We start from the raw sequence: 18,711 nt of genomic DNA on the forward strand, positions 1-18,711 counted from the left end.
CAGTCCGCTGCCGCCCTTAATCTCAGTCTTAGACAAAGTCTCTGGACACGAGCAAAATGCAGACAAACTTTCTGCCAAGCCATAACACACATGGTCTGGAGTCCAACAACCAATGGAGTCCTTCTTCTCAACAGAAACCTCCTGAACCCTGTCTTTATCGGCAGTATTTCTATCAGCTTTCTGATCTTCTGAGCTCTGACCAAAATCTCCCAATCAGAACACCTGAAGGTGTTCTAGCGCTTCTCTTTCAGGCGACATCTCTGAACCTTTCCGAACACTTCCCACAAGCCATTTCCAAAGGCTCCTGAACCACATGGTCAGATATAGTCACAGCAATGGCCCCACTCCTCGGGTACCAAATTCTGTCTTGGTTACTTTTCTCTCGTTGCTGAGACAAAATACCAAATGCCCCAAATGAAGGAAGGAAAGGTTTATTTACCTTACAGTTTGTGGAGGTTTCAGTCCATACTTGGCTGGCTCCCAGGCAGAAGATAGCAAAGCAACAAGAGCAAAGGGGGGAAATGGCAGCTGAACAGCAAAGCAGCCAGAGCAAAAGGCAGGAATGGTGGCAAGCAGCTTCTTTCCCTGCCTTACTTTGTAAACAGGCTACCCCCACCTAAGGGGCGTGTAGCTCTCACATAATCTCCATGACTTCCTCTTGCACAGGCTCAGGATGTATACAAAGTAAGCACCCTGGCTTCCTGCTGGGTCACTTAACCAAACCTCTAATGCCCAAGTTGACACAGTGTATCACCATAACACATCCCCAGTTGGCCCAGCCCCTGACAGAGTTCTGTTTTCTAGTTCTTCTTGGGCCCCTGGTGTCTGACCAGCGGGGAGTGTTAATGTGTTCTCCGCAGGAGGAACAAGAGCTACAGCTTCATGAGCTCCAGTCCCTCCCAGGTACCACGTGGCCGTCCCCTCAGGAATCTGGGAAGCTCCGACCCTTACCACATGGCTGTGGATCCTGCGGGTGCAGACCAGAGCCCCGAGCCCCGCTGTGCCGTCTCCACGGCCGTCTTGCACACCCACCACATTCCCGACCGTCCCGCTGCACTGCTCGCTGGTGGCCGTGGAGCGCTGTTCCCCCGCCGCGGGAGGGCCCACACCCCGCACCAGTGATGAGATCCGATGGTGAGTTACACCAAGGAATTACATTTGCATTTTATAAATTGCTGTGGGTTTCGGTGTTCTTCTATTTCCTTTTATTTTAAATTTCTGAATGTGAGTAAAGTGTTGGTGAATAATCAAAAAGCCCTACTGCATATATTTTATTTGTCCTTACTTCACTTTTTGAGAGGAGTTTAGGTTCACAAGAGAAGAAGCTGCAGAGACATCCCGGGCCCCCTCCGCCCCACTGCAGAGCCTCCCAAGCTGTGTATTTGTCAGATGAACTCAAGGTGACCCAGCATTACCACCCACAGGCCACAGTTTACATGAGGGCTCTCTTGTTGTCGGTGGGTCGGGACGGGTACACCCGCCACAGTATTATTTTTTAAAACTGTGGTCAAATACACAGGTTTGCTCACGGGACCATTTTTAGGGGCACAGTTCAGGGGCATGGTGCACTTCGCTGTGTAGCTATCACTTCCGCCCAAACGGAGACTGCACCCAACTCTAGGGGTCTCTCATAAGTGGAGCCAGGCAGAATCTTCCTGTTTGACCAGCTTGTTTTACCTGGCACGATGGGCTCAAGTCTGCCCATGCCGGCACAGGGTGGGACGTGCCTCCTCTTCAAGGCTGAGAGAGACGCCCCGCAGGCACGACACGTTCTCTGGTCACCCACAGAAGGACACTCGGATGGCTTCCACCTCCCAGCCACTGTGAGTAATCGCCGAGCTCCTTCAAGGCCTTTCTGCAGTTGTTTCAGGTACTCACAGCTGGCCTCTCCTTGCATGGTCCACTTTCACAGAATTAACCAAATGCAAACTGGAAACATTTGTTAGAAGGAAAGAAAGAGAGAGAAAGAGGGAGGGAGGGAGGAAGGAAAGGTGTCTGCACAGGGCTGTTTCACTGTGGTCACTCCCTTAACGACCCAGTGTAACAACTGTTTACACAACATCTCCATTGCATCCAGAGGTGTTTACAGCCTCTGTAGTATGCCGTTAGGTTCTATGCAAATACTGGGCCACTTCACCCACAGTGAGCTGAGTTCTGAGGCGGTGCTGCGTGTCTGCTCAGCTGTCATGAAACAGCTCAGGCCGGGGCCTCACTGCCCCAGTTCTGGGGGCTGCAAGTCCAAGCCTGAGTGCTGGCCCGACCCACCCCAGACAAAGGCCACCTCTGGAGGACCCACCCCAGGAGGGAGCCCGGTGACTGCCCTTCTGGTGAGAACCCGTTCATAGTGTCACAGACGCGCAGGTGGGCCCCGAGTGCTGGGGGCTGCTCGGGCTGGCTCTGCACCCAGGCCCTTCCATGCCCAGCACCAGTGAGCGCATCCCTTCCCCATGAGGCAGGAGCTCCCACTGCCGTCCTGCCGCACTGCCCTGACTCGAGCACCCTGGTGCTGTCCAGTGAGGACGGTGCTCAGAGTCAAGGCTCTTGGGGGCATGAGTCATGGCCAGTGGGTCCTCTACCCCACTTTCAGCACACCCCTAGGGCACGAGAATGCCAGGAACAAGCAGGCGTACAGGGCTGGAGAAGGAATCACAGTGTGACCATCCTGGCACAAGGCGATGGCGTGAGCTCATATCTAAGGCGCTCCGGCAGGGCCGGCGAGGGGGAGTGGACTCAAGGGAGCAGGGTGCTCTGGGCACCTCTCGGGGCCTCCCCAAGTCACTCACTGATGGGGGCGGCGACTCCGTGTGTGTGGGAGACAACACCTTTGTCACGGGATGAAAATGAACACCCCCAAGAAGGGGCAGCCGGGCCGGGGGCTCCAGGTCTGCCGTCCAAGGAGGACCGTGTTACACAGCACTCCATCCAAACACGCCCGGCTTGACTCCTGCCCGAGCGCTCACGGCCCAGCCCAGCAGAGGGCTGTGCGGTCAGCAAGCAGCTGGTACGCTCAAAAGCAGCAGGGTGACGGGAGACGCGGGTGCTGAGGAGCCAGAGCCGGCCGGAGACTAGAGACACAACTGCCAAACACCGCTGGTGAGACCCCTCGGCCCCGGCCGGGAGAGAAGGGGCCAAAGGAAAACGTCAAAGTTAGAAGGTAAACCGTAGGCGGACAAAGCACAGTGGCACCCAGGCTGTCAAGAAAAGACGCAAAGGGACGTGCAGTTTAGTGGGAAAGAGAGAAAGAAGGGATGGGAGGGGTGGAGGAGCAGCCAACAGCTTTAACGGATGTAACAAAGTGTAAAAATTGATAAATCTGGGTCAGGCGTATGTGAGAGGTCACGTGGTTTTTGCTTCTATCTCCTCAACTTTCCTGATTAGTTCAAGTCGGTGGTGCATACCTACAGCCCCGGCCACTCAGGAGGCTGAGGCAGGAGTATAAGTTCAAGGCCAGTCTGGCCTCCACTCTCTCTCAAAAAGAAAAGGAAAATCCTTTCAAAATAAAGATAAAAATGTAACAGGATAATTCCGGCCACAGCAGCCTGTGGAGAGGTGTCCGCTTGAGCTTGGGAATGCCTCCACAGAACAAGTCCCCAACACTGGTAACAGGTTATCCGTGCTGACTGCCACAGCCAAGAGCACGGGGAGGAGGGGAAGGGTGCAGCCTGGGCCGCCAGGATGTGGTCTCTGGGGCGTGATACTGCCCTTTCTCAGGATGCCAGCTCCTTACCCTCCACCCTGGGTCTCCTGCCCCACAGAGACAAGAGCAGGTGCCTGCTCAGGCACACAGGAAGTAGGGAGCGGAAGATGCTGCTCTCCAGGATGGGCTGTCTGCCCGGAAGGCGCCTTCCCTGCAGCCTCCCAAGGCTGTGGGCCAGCACAGGACGTGCAGCAAGGACAGCAGGAAGCCAGGAAACACCGAGTAAACTGCCCAGGGCCGCGGCAGCCCAGTCCAGCCATGTCCCTGGGACTAGCTCCAAATCGAAACGCAAAGCTCATTTCCGTGAGCGAGGTGCTGAATGTCTGCTCAGCTGTCACAAGACAGTGCAGACCGGGGCGTCACTGCCCCAGTTCTGGGGGCTGCAAGTCCAAGCCTGAGTGCTCGCCCGACCCACCCCAGACAAAGACCACCTCCGGAGGACCCACCCCAGGAGGGAGCCCGGGTGACTGCCCTTCTGGTGAGAACCCGTTCATGGTGTCACAGACGTCAGCGTGTAGGTGCATGCCTGATGTGCAGGCAGGGTATGACCTGGAGCAGACCTTCCTGTGGCCCAGGCCTGTCCTCTGTGTTTGTCCTGCAGGAAGTGTCTCCGGGGTGGATCAAATATGCGGGAAAATCCTTGGGCAGAAGTTGTGGCTAACATGTGCTGTGTTCCAACTGGGGTCTTGTATGTCACATACTGTTTTTCAAAATAACACAGAAATTACCGGAAAAGTTTCAAGGGATTGTAAGTTATTTGTACAAACTTTTGGCAAGGACTATTCAGATTGAAGACTTGATGTTTAGTAACTTGTAGTAATAACTAAAGATTTTAATTTTGGGTTAATTTTTGGAATCTTGTCTGGTTTGGAATTGCTGGCATGAAATGGTGACGTAACAGGAAAGTCAGGGCTGTGGCAGCCTTGGTATCACAATGAGGTTGCCAAATATAACACAGTGCAATGATAAAAGAAAGATTCACGTAGTGAGAAAAGAAATGCATTCACTTCACGGGCCACAGCTGCAGAGCTGGAGCCCTCTCTGTGTCTGCAAGTGTCCTGGATCTGGGATGAACTGTCCCCTCTCACTCTGGCTGGCTCGGGACACTATGGGCAGCTGCACCCCAACCGTGGGACTCAGCTTGGGACACGTGGGGTGGAGTCATTGGAAATCACAAAACAGAAATTTCTGGATTTTGCACATCACTTTATGCGAACTGTGCATGCAGAAGCGGTGAACAGAAATAATTCATACATGGTGATAAAGGTGGCTCAGATTTTGCCGACTTTGGGAGAACCCACATGAGGGCCTGAGAGTGCAGAGCAGGGCCCGGGGCTCAGTGCCAGCCTCCTCCTCAGCATGCCCTCCATGCAGGCGCTCCACGCAGGGAACCCACGCACGACATTCTGGACAGAGGGAGTAGGGCCTAGGAATGAAACCAGCTAGTGTCCAGGGCGGCCTGGTGTTGTCGGGGGGGCAGGGGCAGCTTTCTGTTCCAGCCCGAGCTCAGCATCCCTGTCTGGACTCCTGGGCCACCAGGACAAAGAGGCAGTGGCCGAAGTGCGGCCTGCCCCTTCCTGCAGGGCTGGGCACCCCCCCCAGGCCACCATGGCCCATGTGCCCACTCGCAGGTACCAAGCAAGGCCAGGACCGAGGCTGACACCAGCCCACACGTGGTGCTTGTGACGGCCGGCGCGGGCTGTGCCCACGTCTGGTGCTGGGTCCGATGCACCCTCCGAAGCTCACGCTGCAGTCACTGCCCAGAGGGCCCTCTGCCCTCACGGGGCCCGACGTTAGGAGAGGCTGGAGAAAGTGGCTTAGGCCTCTGCCGCCTCCTGCTCCTTCACCACTTGAGGACACAGCCTCCCTCCCACTGGATGGCGGAGCCACACAGGCCAGCTGGGCGCTCCCCAACACGCGGACCTGCGGGCACCCAACCTCAGACTTCAGCTGACCCCTGCGCTTCCTCAGGGATGCAGACTCCGGTGTTGTCACCGCAGCAGGGGACCAGGAACTGTGGCACATCTGCCCCACGGCCCCCACCTGCGCAGCACGTGCTCAGCCGCCCGCCCGCCCTGGTGCCGCTGTGTGCCTCGGGATCCCCGCTCCTGAGCCTCGAGCTCCGCTGAGCACATCAGTGCCCACTGCCCGGAGCTGTCAGCACGGAGACTGGAACTCCTGTTCTTTGGTGTGGGGTCTCGTGGTGAAGGAAAACTGAGCAAGCCCTGCGCCAGCTGCGCTCCAGCTGCGCTCCAGCAGCTCCAGTATCGCTCAGGGGTGTGGTGGCCAGGGACAGGGCAGGCCGCCCTTCTCGCCCGGAGAAACGCCCTCCACTCCTGTTCTGCTCACTCGGTCTCCTTGGCCGATTTTGTAAAAACCATGGATACGGGGAAATATTTCCCTACTGAAAGCAAGCACAGGGCCAAGGGAGTGTACTGTGGCCAAACGGACAGTCCACATCCCTGCTACAGAGCATTTTCCACCTCCACAGCCATCATCCAGGGATGAGGCCAGGTCTGCAGGATCTTCCAGAGTTCCTCGTTATCGCTCACACCTACTCTGACCGAGACTCACGTGTGTGCCAGCCCCGTGCTGCACAGCGAGGTGGCTCCTGCCGTCCCCTGCTCTGTGCCCTCCCTGAGCCGTGTCTGCTCCCATGGACTATGCAGTAATAGGCCACGGAGACCCTGGGAAGTATCACCAGTCCCAGGGACGACACCGTCTCCACGCCCTCCTTAGAGGCGGCCGAGGGAGCCAGGGGGCGGGACTCCTGCCTCTGCATGGAGAGGAGGTCCAGCAGGAAACAGGATGCACAGCATGAGTCCTGGGGGACGCCTCGGTGCTAAGAAGTGCAGCTGAAACCTGAGCTCCACACGGGCTGTGGCGGGTGTGGTTGGGTCTGCTCTGCCAGTTCTGACCCCATGAAACTGGCCATCACAATCTGTATTTCCAAGATGAAAACCATGCCTGGGACCTGAGCAGTGAGGTAAGCTTCCCTCAGCAGAGACAAGTGACACCCAGCCAGGTTCGGTAAACATCGCCACTTTATTAAACAGCCGGGCAGTCGAAAGGCTTCAGCTACCGCGGGCTCCCAAGGAAAAGGCACGGCAGGGCAGCCAGCGGACGCCCGGGGCTAACAATCCCAGCAGGAACAGCTTAAACACCTTCTTTGCTCGAGACAAACAGGAATTACATGTCTTGAACTCCACACAGTCAGTAAAGTGAACACAAGCATTGGTCTTCAAATGTGCCATTTGGAGAGCCCCACAGAACATAAGCAGCCACATGACACGTGATTTTCAGAGGCAATAAACGTGTTTCCTGCAAACACTTCTTCAAAGGTGCTTTTGATGAAAGGAAGGTCTGGACATTAATGTACACTTGCGGTAAGTGGCATTTCGTCTGCCCACGGCTCCGCCTGGTTAGTGTGTTAGTCCGGCGGGGGCCCGCACAGGGGAGCAGTGTGCATGGGACCCTCCTCAGGCAGCTGTTGCTGGGTGCTGCTGGGTCTGTTTAGGACTCGGCACTGAGGGTCTCTGGGCCCAGGGCCAGCGGAGCTCGCAGGGAAACACTCCTCACCACTCAGCGCTGAAATCACAGAGAAACAGCCCCAGGAGGTCAGGGGCTCCTCTGCCAACATCATCCAAAATGGCTCTGGAATCTACACAAATCTAAGCCTGGCTGCTAGACACATTATTTTGTCAACAAGAAATAAAATTTCAATTTAAGACATTCTCATTATAAAGTAGGTCTTCTAATATACAAGATTTTGAACCGACGCCTTGTGCGGGGTGGGGGTGAACCTCAGGGCAGTCTGCCGCGGGGTGGGACCCCATGAGGACAGCTTTATGCCACCTGACACTAGATGGCGCTGTGGCAACCTAGCGTTAAGATTCCACACTAGGGAGATTTTAACAAGGGCTAACAAATCACATTGTTTTCTTAAATCAATTCCTTCCAACTAAAAAACGTGACTTTCCAATGAGACACAGTGTGAGTGTGTGACGAGGACGGGTGGGAGCAGACCCAACCACACCGCCACAGCACGTGGGACATGAAGTCACTTCCAAGTATTCCCACCACCTCACCCTCCTTAGCAGCCTGCCACCGTCACCGCCACCCACACGGCCAGCCCCACGGGAACAAGCCGGGACAGACGGGGGAGCACGGTGACAAAGATCTCCGCCTCAGTACAGGTCAAGATCTTAGGGACGCTTGGTGGCTAGTTCAGCATTAATACTAAAGAAGAGAAAGTCTGCACTGAGAACTGAACCCAGACACGCCCCGCCCCACCTCCCAGTCACTCTTCCTGGAGCTCTACAGAACCCGTGTGCCCTGGACAGTGGGTGCCACCGCCTGCCTGGCCACGGCCACTACAGCCTCTTCTTCTGCAGCTCCTGGCCACTGGTCCTGCCTGCACGGTTGTTCTTGGTTTGCGGCTGTGCAAAGTTCCAATCGACCGGCGTGAGCAGCTGCTGGGTCTTCTTGTGGGTCCAGTATGGGTTCAGGAGCAGCGTGAGCAGGGCCAGCCCGACAAGGAACAGAGCGAAATGAGGCAGGTACAGGCTGCTGACCAGGCGGTCCCAGGACCAGAAGCACACCCACCATATGTGGTAGGTGAGGACCATGCGGCAGTGGAACATGTGGATCATCAGCCACTGGTTGGCCTTCCAAAGCAGCGTCTCCGACCAGCCGGCCTGCAGACAAAGCACATGCAGACGTCAGCTTGGGAGCCCCCACTACCCCCACCCTCCCGTGTAAAGGCACTTGCACCCTCTCTCAGGGCACAGGCTTGCCAGCACGCGGCTCTCTGGGTTCTCTGCGGGAGGACCTGCTCTCTGACAAGAGGTCAGGGTGCAGCGGGACCCTGAAGGCAGCTCACCTGTCCCCTTTTTCTTCTTGACTTCTCCCAAAAGCAGAATCCAACCCTTTCCTCATCTCCAACCTGCGCACACTGTACCTAAGCTCTGTTTATCTAGCCCCACTGTGAGACACAGGCCCTGGGAGCAGAACCTCTTAGGAAAGCATTCAGGATGAAAGCCAGGTCTTAGCTTAATCCTTTGCCACAGTAGCATCAGATACAGGCCAAAGGACCTGCCTTGAAGTGCCGTTACATTTCAAGGAAACGCGTTCGCAGACCCAGGGTACCCAAGGCATCAGACCTGGGCGTGAGGGTGGGGCCTCTCCGTCTCCTCCAATCACCACCCGAGCTGCAGACCACAAGCGGCTCCTTCCCAGTATCACAAATGGCTACATTAGACCGAAGTTAACAGGACTCAGCGGGGGGCTGGGTCCTCAAAAGAGGCAGCGCACAGATAAGACACGTCGAAATTGTGGCTGGGAACAACGGGAAGACAGCCAGGTCTGCAGCCTCCCCAGAGACGGACACTGCATCCGCACGCGGCCCCGGGAGCCCAGATAGCACCAGCTGCACAGGTGGGGACCCGGGCTCCTGACTCAGGTGCCTATCCCTCCCCGAGAAGGCTCTGACCTTTCCCCGTCAGAAGCTACAGATAAGCTAAGGTCAGCGATGCCCACTGCACACCCTCCCTCTGTGCCTGGCTTCCCCATCAGATGAGGATTAGCTCAGCTACTGCACTCGTGACCTCACAGGTCGGCCTCAGCTTGCCCCAGAGTGGTCTGAGGTCTCATCATTTTCATGTGTAAAAACATGACAAAGAGCCTGGTGGCAGCCCACTTTCGGGCCCCCTGCTGTCACCGAGGAGCTTTTTCTCAATAAACCTTTCCTACTGGTCACCTCCTTTGTCCTCCTATTTATTCTTCGGTTATCGAGAGACACAAGCTCAGCACACTTGACATCTGACAGGCTGAGAGTCACGTGTCTGTGACACCAGGGCCAGGACGCAGCCCTGCACTACAGTGGAAACTCGGCACCGGGACACAGCCGGGCCTGCAGCAGGCAAGGCTGGGTGCGGGCTGGGGCGTGGTGGGCAAGGCGATCTGGGGCCCCCGGGCAAATAGGACACGGACGACTTCCGCCCCTGTGCAATCAACAAGAGAGGACCGCTGCTCCCAAGTACCCTGAGACAAGCGCACTCAGCTCCAACGCAAACCCAGGCACAGACCTGCACTAGAGGGAGGCTCTCAGAACAAACAGACCAAGGAAGACAAGGAACTTATCCGTTGTGCCAAATACTGTGAATACGCACCAACAACCTCATGTGTCTCCCTCATCAAATCAGACACACCAGGCTCTTCCTGCACGCTGGTGATAACGAGGCCAGCAGTGCCCCAGGGAAGCAGGATGAGCAGCTTTTCTGATAGGAGCGGGCACTGCGCTGTGTCCTACGCTTACGGCTGCTGTGTGCACCTGACCTGTCCACACAAAACACCCCACTTTCCAACAAGGCAACCTCGACCAGACAGGGCAGGAAGCCCAAGGTCACACAGCAGGCAGGGCAGGGTGGACACGTGAGCCATCAGCTGGGACCTGCAAGGGGCAGACACCCGTGTTGGGTTCTGGTGCACGGCAAGTACTTCTGCAGTTGTGCTCAGCAGTTCATTATCTGATAGATACTTGCACGTCCTCAGCACGGTGTCATGGCACATATGCGCACTATGTACAGATGTCCCGTGTCCTGACTCTGCCTGGCCTTGGGCATCGTGTGCATCTGCAGCATGGATAGCATGGTCTCACTGTCCGTTCCCCTGATGGAGACCCACCCGAGTGCCCACCTGAGTGCCCACCCAGGGAGGCTCGTGGCCTGTGTCATGCACGCAGGGTGTGCAGCCATCTGGCTGAGGTCAGCTGACTCAGGACACGCCTGGAAGAGTCCGGCCTCTGTGCAGCACACACGGCATGCTCTGCTCTGCAGTGCCCCAGGTGGTGACCCCGGGCTGGGAGACCAGCACAGTTCTACATGGGTGCTCTGCTCCACAGAGGAAGAAAACACACAGGGACCACACTGGGCCACCAGCATGTGTGCACAGTCTCACGGTGGGGAGTGGCTCCAGAGAAATGCCCACTGTACCACCTGCCTGGCTTCCGGAACCATCCTCATGTGCATCTGGAGCACGGTCACACACACCTCTGCCGCTCACAGGCCCCGCTTCCACCACCTTCTGTCACCATGCCCGTGCCAGCTGTGCAGCAAGCGTGCCAGTGGACGGCCTTGGTGCCTGTCCCCCGCCTCCCCACCGTAAGGCCTCAGTCCCCACCAGGCTCTCACGGGTGAGCCCCCATTCACAGTCCAAGGGCTCTTCTCCGTTATTTCCTCATCAACTACTGTGGCTGTCTTTGATTTTTAATACTCACATCAGAAACAGGCACCACAACTGCAACTCAGCGATTAAGTTTAGAAAACCCTCAGCACCGAGGGCTCCTTGGTCTCGCTATTCGTTCAGGCAGCAATGAAAACTTTTATAGTCGGTGTCACCAAATGCCTTGAGGAAGGCCAGGGCACATGATAAAACCTGCAAGAGGTCACTGGTGAGACCATGGATCCGGCATCACTGCGCACGTACACACACATATAAAAACACATGTGCACACACATGTAAATATGGACAAACAGACCGCTGTTAGCTCATTTCCATTTGTGCTACTGAGCGTGTGGATGCTCATGCTGGAGGACTGACTGCTATCTAATCCACTAACTATTCGCTGTAGACAACTCGGAAGCACGCAAGCACATACTACGGGTGAGCCATGCACTGCCTAGAACTCACCTGAAATCAGTGGAGGGCCCTTGCCTCAATTTACACCCCTGACGGCGAACGTTTTGGGCTTTCAATGGTGCAAACAGCCCTGGAGCAGCGTGCCATGGGTTCCCACCTGCGGTGGAGTCAGACTTTCCGGGTGGGATCCCTGGACCCCAGCGCCCTACTCTGCCAGAAGCTGTCAGTCCCTCGGGTCCCTCGGAAACACTTCAGACCTGGCTTACTCACAAAACCGAGCAGCACTTGAGTGAGAACATGACGCAGGACCCGACAACAGACTCAGCTCTGTTGCTCGGGGTGGAAGCTTTGGGTCTGCTGGCTCCACGCAGTTCACAGGGGCAGGAGGACCCACCCTGTCCCCACCCCGCATGGACAGCACCCAGCGACTTCAAAGTGTACACCACAGCCCAGGGCAGTCTTGGGCTGGTGGGCACTCCGCTACTGGAGTCTCTGGAGCTCTGTCCTCTCCCAAAGATGCTGAGGACCCCTGAAGGCGGGCCTTCCACCTCCATGAAAAAGGAGGCTGGCCAAGGCCCCAAGTGGAGGGGTAGGCCCCCCAGGGGTATGGCCCCACCCACTTCCAGCAAGACCCTGGAGAAACACCCAACCCTGATTTCCCAGGACTGGACACAGGACTTCCAGTTCCTTCCTTTCCTTTCCCTTTCTCTCTCTTTCGTTCCTTCCTTTCAAAGATCTTTCACCTGGGTGTGGTGGCCCACACCTGTAATCTCAGCACTTAGGAGGCAGAGGCAGGAGGATCGCATAAGTTTGAGGCCAGTCTAGACTGCATAGTAAGACCTGTCTCAAAAAACAAAACAAAGACTTTTCAACAACAAAATAATAAAAGTGCAAGCTGTTAGCTTAGATTTCAGCACACACGCATTACCCCCAGCACATGTTCTTGCAGGTGTCAGCCTGGTCAGTGTGCTCAAACAGCCCTGCGGTCCCCTCATGGGCACCCCATTCTGTGCTGTCACCTTCGAAGCCCTGTGTTAGTATGTGTGGGGCACACAGTGTCAGGCCAGCCCCTCGCCAGCACCCTGCTCGGAGCCAGAGAAAGGGGCAGTCAAGCCCTAGCCAGCGTCACCCAGAGGCAATGGAGCGGCGTGTGATGCAGGCAAGACGTGACAGGTCCTGGGTCCCAGGATCTCCCCGAAAACGGCCCCACGATTAGCTGGCGGCTTCCTTCCATTCATCACCCAACTAGTATGCGGGTCACAAGAGTGACATTTGGCCCACATGCAGTCCTACCTCCTCCCTGGTAAGGTCCCCCGAGCACTCCTGTCCCCAGCACCACGCCACTGCAGCCCTCGTCCACGACCGCTCCGCCTCAGCCTGCTGCGCCCCGTGTCCCTTCTGTGGCTGTCCTGTGACACGCCATGCTGGTGCGGACACTGGCCACAACTCAGTGGGCCTCGGATCTCGGTGCATACCGGTCCTCCAAGCACAGTCCACTCAGGACCAGGGCCTTGTCACCACGCTGACGATGCTGTGGACTCACGTGTGACAGACGCACACCAACCAGGCAACTGGCGCTCGGGGCAGGACCACACTTCCGTCGTCTCCCTGCCCGCAGCCCACCCAGGTGCTGCAGCAAGAAGGGCCCAGGCAGAAAACCTATGCGTGTGACTGGTCAATATTCCTGGCGCTTCAAGTTCCCTGTAAACTACCCTGTGAACAAAATACCCTGTAACGTGTCGTGAAAGGCGGCAAGAACCTACGCCAAAGAGCAATTTCAAGTCTAAGACGAGGAACATTTTGACATAAGAATAAGCATCATGATCATATACGGAAGACACACATTAAAAAATACACCTTCAAAAACAAGAAGGATGTGCCAGCCGAGGATGTGCTAGGCGCTGCCAGCACAGGTCACGGTAAGTGGCTGGGTGGCAGGGGCTGCCCGGCCCAGAAGCAGCGGGGAGGTCTCCCTGGGCCGGGGTGCACGAGCGAGGCAGGCAGACCACTGTCACCACCACCCCGCACCAAACCAGAAGAGCAAAAACAGATGTGTCCATGTGCTGGGAGCCTGGAGCTCGTCGTTGGTCCTGTGTGTGAGGGTGGGGCAGAGCCAGGGTGCCTCAGGCAGTCAAGCTACCTCAGTACTGAAAAAAGTATCCTGCCTGGACAATTACAGTCTTAGCCTTAGTCGCTAGGCAACATTATCTCTCATGACGCTGCTTTGCAAGTGTATACAATAAACACCCCTACTGTTGAGGTCAGTCCTCATGCTCATCAGCAAGAGGTAACTTCACCTGATCCCGGCTATCGTCTCTTGTTTTTATTTTCTAAATCCTCTTGCCATTTTCTCCCGGGGACCACGGAGAGACCACTGACTCCCACATACATGTATGTACTGACTCAACTTCCGAAGCACCGGAGGAGATAAACACGTTTTCTAGGGCACACTGCAGTACCCGTGAGTCATCAGGTCCACTGTGTTTTCTTTTAGGAAACAGGAAGCCCAAGGAACTTAAAATGCCCTTTGGCTAGATGAGCACCTCAGCGCACAGTGAGCTGTGACACGGCTGTGCTGGGCTTAGCCGGGCCCCAGTGCTGCTCCAGCCAGTGACGGCACGGGCTGGGCCCTGCTCCCCGCCCTTGGGCAGGGCCAGCTGTCCACAGCACTTACTCACCTTCAGGAGCATCCAGGAGATGCAGGTGAACGGGGTGCTCATCTCCAGGAGCAGCGTGGTCATGGCGAGGTAGTGGCCAGCTCTGAGGTTCACCGTCGAACCAAGAAATCCCAAAAAGGCAAAGAAGTGGTGGACAACCAAGAAGAGGTCGAAAGTCCAGAAGAACAGGCTGGACAAGTGGACAGCCACGTTCTCAAAGAAGAAGAACCCGGTGGCTGTGGTGATGTGGAACCAGCACCAGTTCTGCTGGCCCAGTGCTTTGTCAGCCTGAAGCACAGGGTCCCCTAGCAACGCCCACAGACCTGCAGCCGTACTCTGGACCCCAAAGACAGCACGTGTGGCTGCTAGGTCCCAGAAGACCTTCTCTCTGGCCATCAGGGAGCGGTAGGTGGCATTCAGAGAGGACGAGAGCTGGTGGCAGACGACAAAGACACCCAGGTAGAAGACAAAGCCTGCAACCACCAGCGTCGCGCGAATCTTCCAGGATGCATAGTCCAGGTCAAAAATGCCCTCAGAGGTGCCCCCATCACTGGCAGGAGTCATCGTCCCACAGTGTCCCGGGGCCAGCAAGGGGCTGCCACCCCTCACACTGCGTCTCTTCCCAGTGAAGAAACGGCAGGGCTGTCTCTGGCACCTTCATGCATCCAGCTTCAACCTAAAGCAGAAAAGAGTTCATTTAGGAAGACAACCTCCACCCAGCACAGCAAGCGTACAGGAAGTATCCTCTCTGTGCCTATTCTTATGCACTTACAAAGACACAAAAGCAAGGCAACACCTACTGACAGTGTAGGTAAATGAAAGAAAATAAACCCCAGACCGAGAGGCACAACCTTGAATGGGGGCAGGGACATCCTAGCGTGGATACACGCCCCATGGACTTCCGACAGGAGCCCACAAACTGGGTTCAGGCTTCGTGTAACCTGCGATCAGCTACACAACTCAGAGCCCACAGGATAAGACACCTCTACATAATTACAAGGTGCTGTACTCTGCCAAGGTATGCCACTTCCAGGAGATAGAGCCTGCCTGGACTCCAGACTGCCTGGCAAGGCAAACCTCCTATGCCCCACGCTACACCTCAGTTACAGCCCAGCATGGGCACAAGGTCAGGCACACCTGGTTCAAACCCTGTGCCTCTATGTGCTGGCCCTGCAGCCTCTGGGGTTCTCTGGGACACGGATTCCTTGGGGGAGCCCGGAGCACGAGCCCTGGAGGAAGAGGCAGAGGCCATGGGACTGAAGCCATCAGCGCCACAAGGCACAGGGCGAGCCTTCCTAACCTGAAGACCTCCGAAATCTGGCACTTCCCGAGTCTTGCCAGAGGCCCCAAGTGGAAAATTTCATACCTGACATCAAGTGACAAGTCACAGGCAAAATGAAACACACAAAAATTACTTTATACAGGAGTCACCAGAGTAGGTAATACTGAGAGTCCCAGCTACTTGGGAAGCTGAGACAGGGGATCTCTCAAGGCCAGGAGTTTGAGGCCAGCCTGGGCATACTGCACAGAAATTCCTTCAGGCTGCATGTACAAGGTAATGAAACAGGAAACAAATGAACTCTGCATGCATGCTTGGGCTCCATCCCCAAGACCCCTCATTAGGGTCTCGCCTCTGCAGCAAGCTTCCGAAGCACAGTGTCTCCTCCACCACTCCTCCTAAACACACTCCACTCCTCAACCTCCGCTGGACACTCTTGCTGACGCCAGCGCACACATCTGCCCACCCACCCCGTGTCCCCTCTGCGTGATGAGGCCTGGCCCACAGAGGCACTCCTGAAACGTCTGTTTGACATATAAGTACGTGCTAACGTGTGCTCCCGTAGTCAGCCTTTCCCAAGTTTGGACTTGTCTGGCTTGTGAAACTGCAGAAGCCAGAGTCTCAACTTCTTAGAACTGAAGGAACCAGTGATGTTTCCTGCTCCAGACTTTCACTTTCAGAATGAGCAAGCAAAGCCCTCCCTCAAAGGCCTCTGGCTGGGGAGCGCACGCTGCTACGGAAGGCTGCTCCCTGCGGGCCGGCCGCCAGTGCTCAGGGAGCCTGACAGCAGGCCGAGAAGCGCTGAGTGACTGCACAGGTGCTGGTCTGCACGGCTTCATCGAGGTCTCTGGCCACCCATCCCAAGGGCGCAGAAAGCACTGCCTCCTGTGAACCTCCACTGAGTTCGAGTCAGGGCCTATTGTGGACGCAGGACAACATAGTCCCTACCAAACGCCCGGATCTGACAGCAGTCATGGCGTCAAAATCCCAGAAGCGTTCTCTGCTTGCTGTAACACAGGCTCTACTGTGTGACAACTCTGACTGGGGAACCGCACATCCCTCGTCCTGAACTCTGCGGGCCTCCGCGTGTGTCTTCAGGGCATGGATCGCTCTCTCGGGTGACAGTGGGAGGCCGCTCTGTCCGCCACCAATGCCTCGGCTCACGCCACTGGTCAAATTGCAGCAGGGCTCCAGTTCACCTGCTCATCTCCAACGGCAATGAGACACTCCGTCCTGGCCCACACGCAACGCAACACCCAGAGGCTGGGTGGGCTCTAGCATGGATCCACACTTTCTCCCCCAAGCCCCTTGCAGGCTCAGACCTGCTTCAGGCCAATCTAGTGTGGGAGAGAAGACAACCAAGGCCTCACTCCCAAGCACTGAGCAGCAACCCCACTAAAGCACAACCTGTACACGGACTCTGAAATCCCTCTTGTACTGCCCACAAGTCAGTCACCAGATCAGACTCACAGTCCCATTTTGCTAGACCTGCACAGGCTACCAGGCTGGGGCAGTCCCAGCTCTGCAGGGCATGGCAAACTCCTCCTCCAGGAGCAGTGAGTACCAGCACTGTCTTAGGAAGGGTCTGGTTTGGAGGGTGGGGAGGGACACCCAGGGCACCAGGACTAGGCCATCAAGAGCAGAGCTCCTGGGGTAGCGTGGTCCCACAAACAGGGTGCGCACTGCCCAAGTGTCTGGTCTACAGTATCAATCAGCAAACCTCCCTGGCTGGGAAAAGGAGCCAGGCCAGCCTAACTGCCTGGGCCAGCGGGTGGAAGTCCGGCTCCTGCTGCAGCTGCCCGGGTCGCTGGTCTGCCTTCCCTGGAGTCTTGCAGCACAGCACCGCCCCTCTGAGTGTCACAGCTGCACTCACCCTGAGTCAGCAGACGCCACCACAGAGGCGTCACATGGGTGCACCCAGTTCTCCTTCTGTGCCTATTTCTGCTCCTTGACCCAACCACATCTCCCTTACTCTAGACCAGCAAGGGACTCGGGAGTCACCACTGGTCCCTGTGGTACATCGCCTCACATCAGCCTGCTTCGAGGACTTCGTCACGTGGCCTGAAGTTACAGCTGAGTCACTGCCCCTCTGGGGGAGCTGAAGACCAAGGGCACAAACTCACACAATCTCTCAGCCAGCCCCTTCACCTCCCTGCTCAGGAGCCAGAGGCAGCAGGGAGCCTGGGAGGGCTGGGGTTTGGCCCTGGCTAAGGGTCCATCTCCTGACTGCTGGTCTCCCCTGCTTTCCTCTTATGTAAGGGTCAGTGGTTTCAGCTGTTCTACTGCACTGCACCGTCTTAAAAAAACTCCAAAGGCTAACAAACTTAGCACATTAGTCTAAGTTGACCAGGCGCCCTGTCACCATCAAAGCTCTTTCTTTACTTCTGTCTGTCCTGCTCACAAACTTGGTACTAACTTGGAAACTTGGAAATGAAGTGAAATCAAGGGGAAAAAGTGGCTGCAAGTTTTCTGTATTTTTAAAAAAAATTTTTCAGTACTAGGGATTGAATTTAGGGCCTTCTCAGTAAGCTACAGTCCCGCCTTTACTCTTCTCTTTCTTTTCCTCTTTCTCTCTCTCCCTCTCTCTCTCCAATACGAGGTCGTGCTAAGTTGCCAATTTACCAAGGCTAGGCTTAAACAACCCTCCTGCCTCAGCCTCGGAGAGGACTGCCACTGCTTCAGAAAGCCCTCAGGATCGCATGGCTTTCCAGGAGAAATGATTGAACATGCTACTGACCACTGATTGGGCCCAGACCCCTCACAACCTGTGAAGGCAGAGGATAACCTACAGGATGCTAAGGCTCAGTAATTTTTCTTTCCATTCAGACAAAGGCTGTGTTTCTGAATCTAACTAGCAATCTCATCTCCGCATTCCTCCAATTCATGCATTACAAAACCCCAGCCTTGCGCATTCACTCCTAAATTGCCACTGCTATCCTGGCTGATCCTTCATTAACAATCTAACACGTCATGGCTGTTTACGTGAGAATCACACTGTAACAGTGGAGACCTACGCATGGACTGTTGTAAAATATTTCCTTCCAAAATCGAGACGATACATGCTCAGTTCACAAAACGCAGGAAATAGAAACAAAACCCTGCAATCCTCCTGCCCAGCGTTAAGCACTATTATTAGTTTTCTGGTGCCTGCTCGGTCAATCCTTTTTCTAAACTGCTCCTCTCTTTTAGGGATAAGCGCATACGATCTCTGTCTCCTTCACCGCCTTGCCCTGTCTGCACGCTGCAGACCCGCGTGGAGAGAAGCTGCTTCTGCCCGGCAGGCTGTCACACCTGTGGGGCCGTCTCGAGCACCTGCGAGCTGCTGACATCGCTCGGCGGCGGGCCTCTCGCCATCGTCCCGAGTTTGAGGGCGGACGCGGGCGGAGATGCGCGGCGACAGCGCCGGCACCCTGCCGCGGCGCCCGATCCGCTGCGACAGA

The 18,711-nt window shown here is 56.0% G+C and overlaps 1 protein-coding gene across 1 annotated transcript; it reads right to left on the minus strand.

Annotated features, from left to right (window-relative positions):
- Positions 1-6,723: 6,723 nt before the first annotated feature.
- On the minus strand, positions 6,724-18,711 carry Cln8 (ceroid-lipofuscinosis, neuronal 8; the record flags this gene model as incomplete). Its single annotated transcript, XM_013515028.1, is given in 3 exon segments — positions 6,724-8,394; positions 14,014-14,668; positions 18,563-18,711. Coding segments are annotated over 2 exon segments (867 nt in total). The 3' UTR covers positions 6,724-8,070.

Source organism: Chinchilla lanigera, unplaced genomic scaffold (genome assembly GCF_000276665.1).
Source record: "Chinchilla lanigera isolate Chin_1 unplaced genomic scaffold, ChiLan1.0 scaffold00002, whole genome shotgun sequence".
In the NCBI taxonomy this organism is placed as follows: Eukaryota; Metazoa; Chordata; class Mammalia; order Rodentia; family Chinchillidae; genus Chinchilla; species Chinchilla lanigera.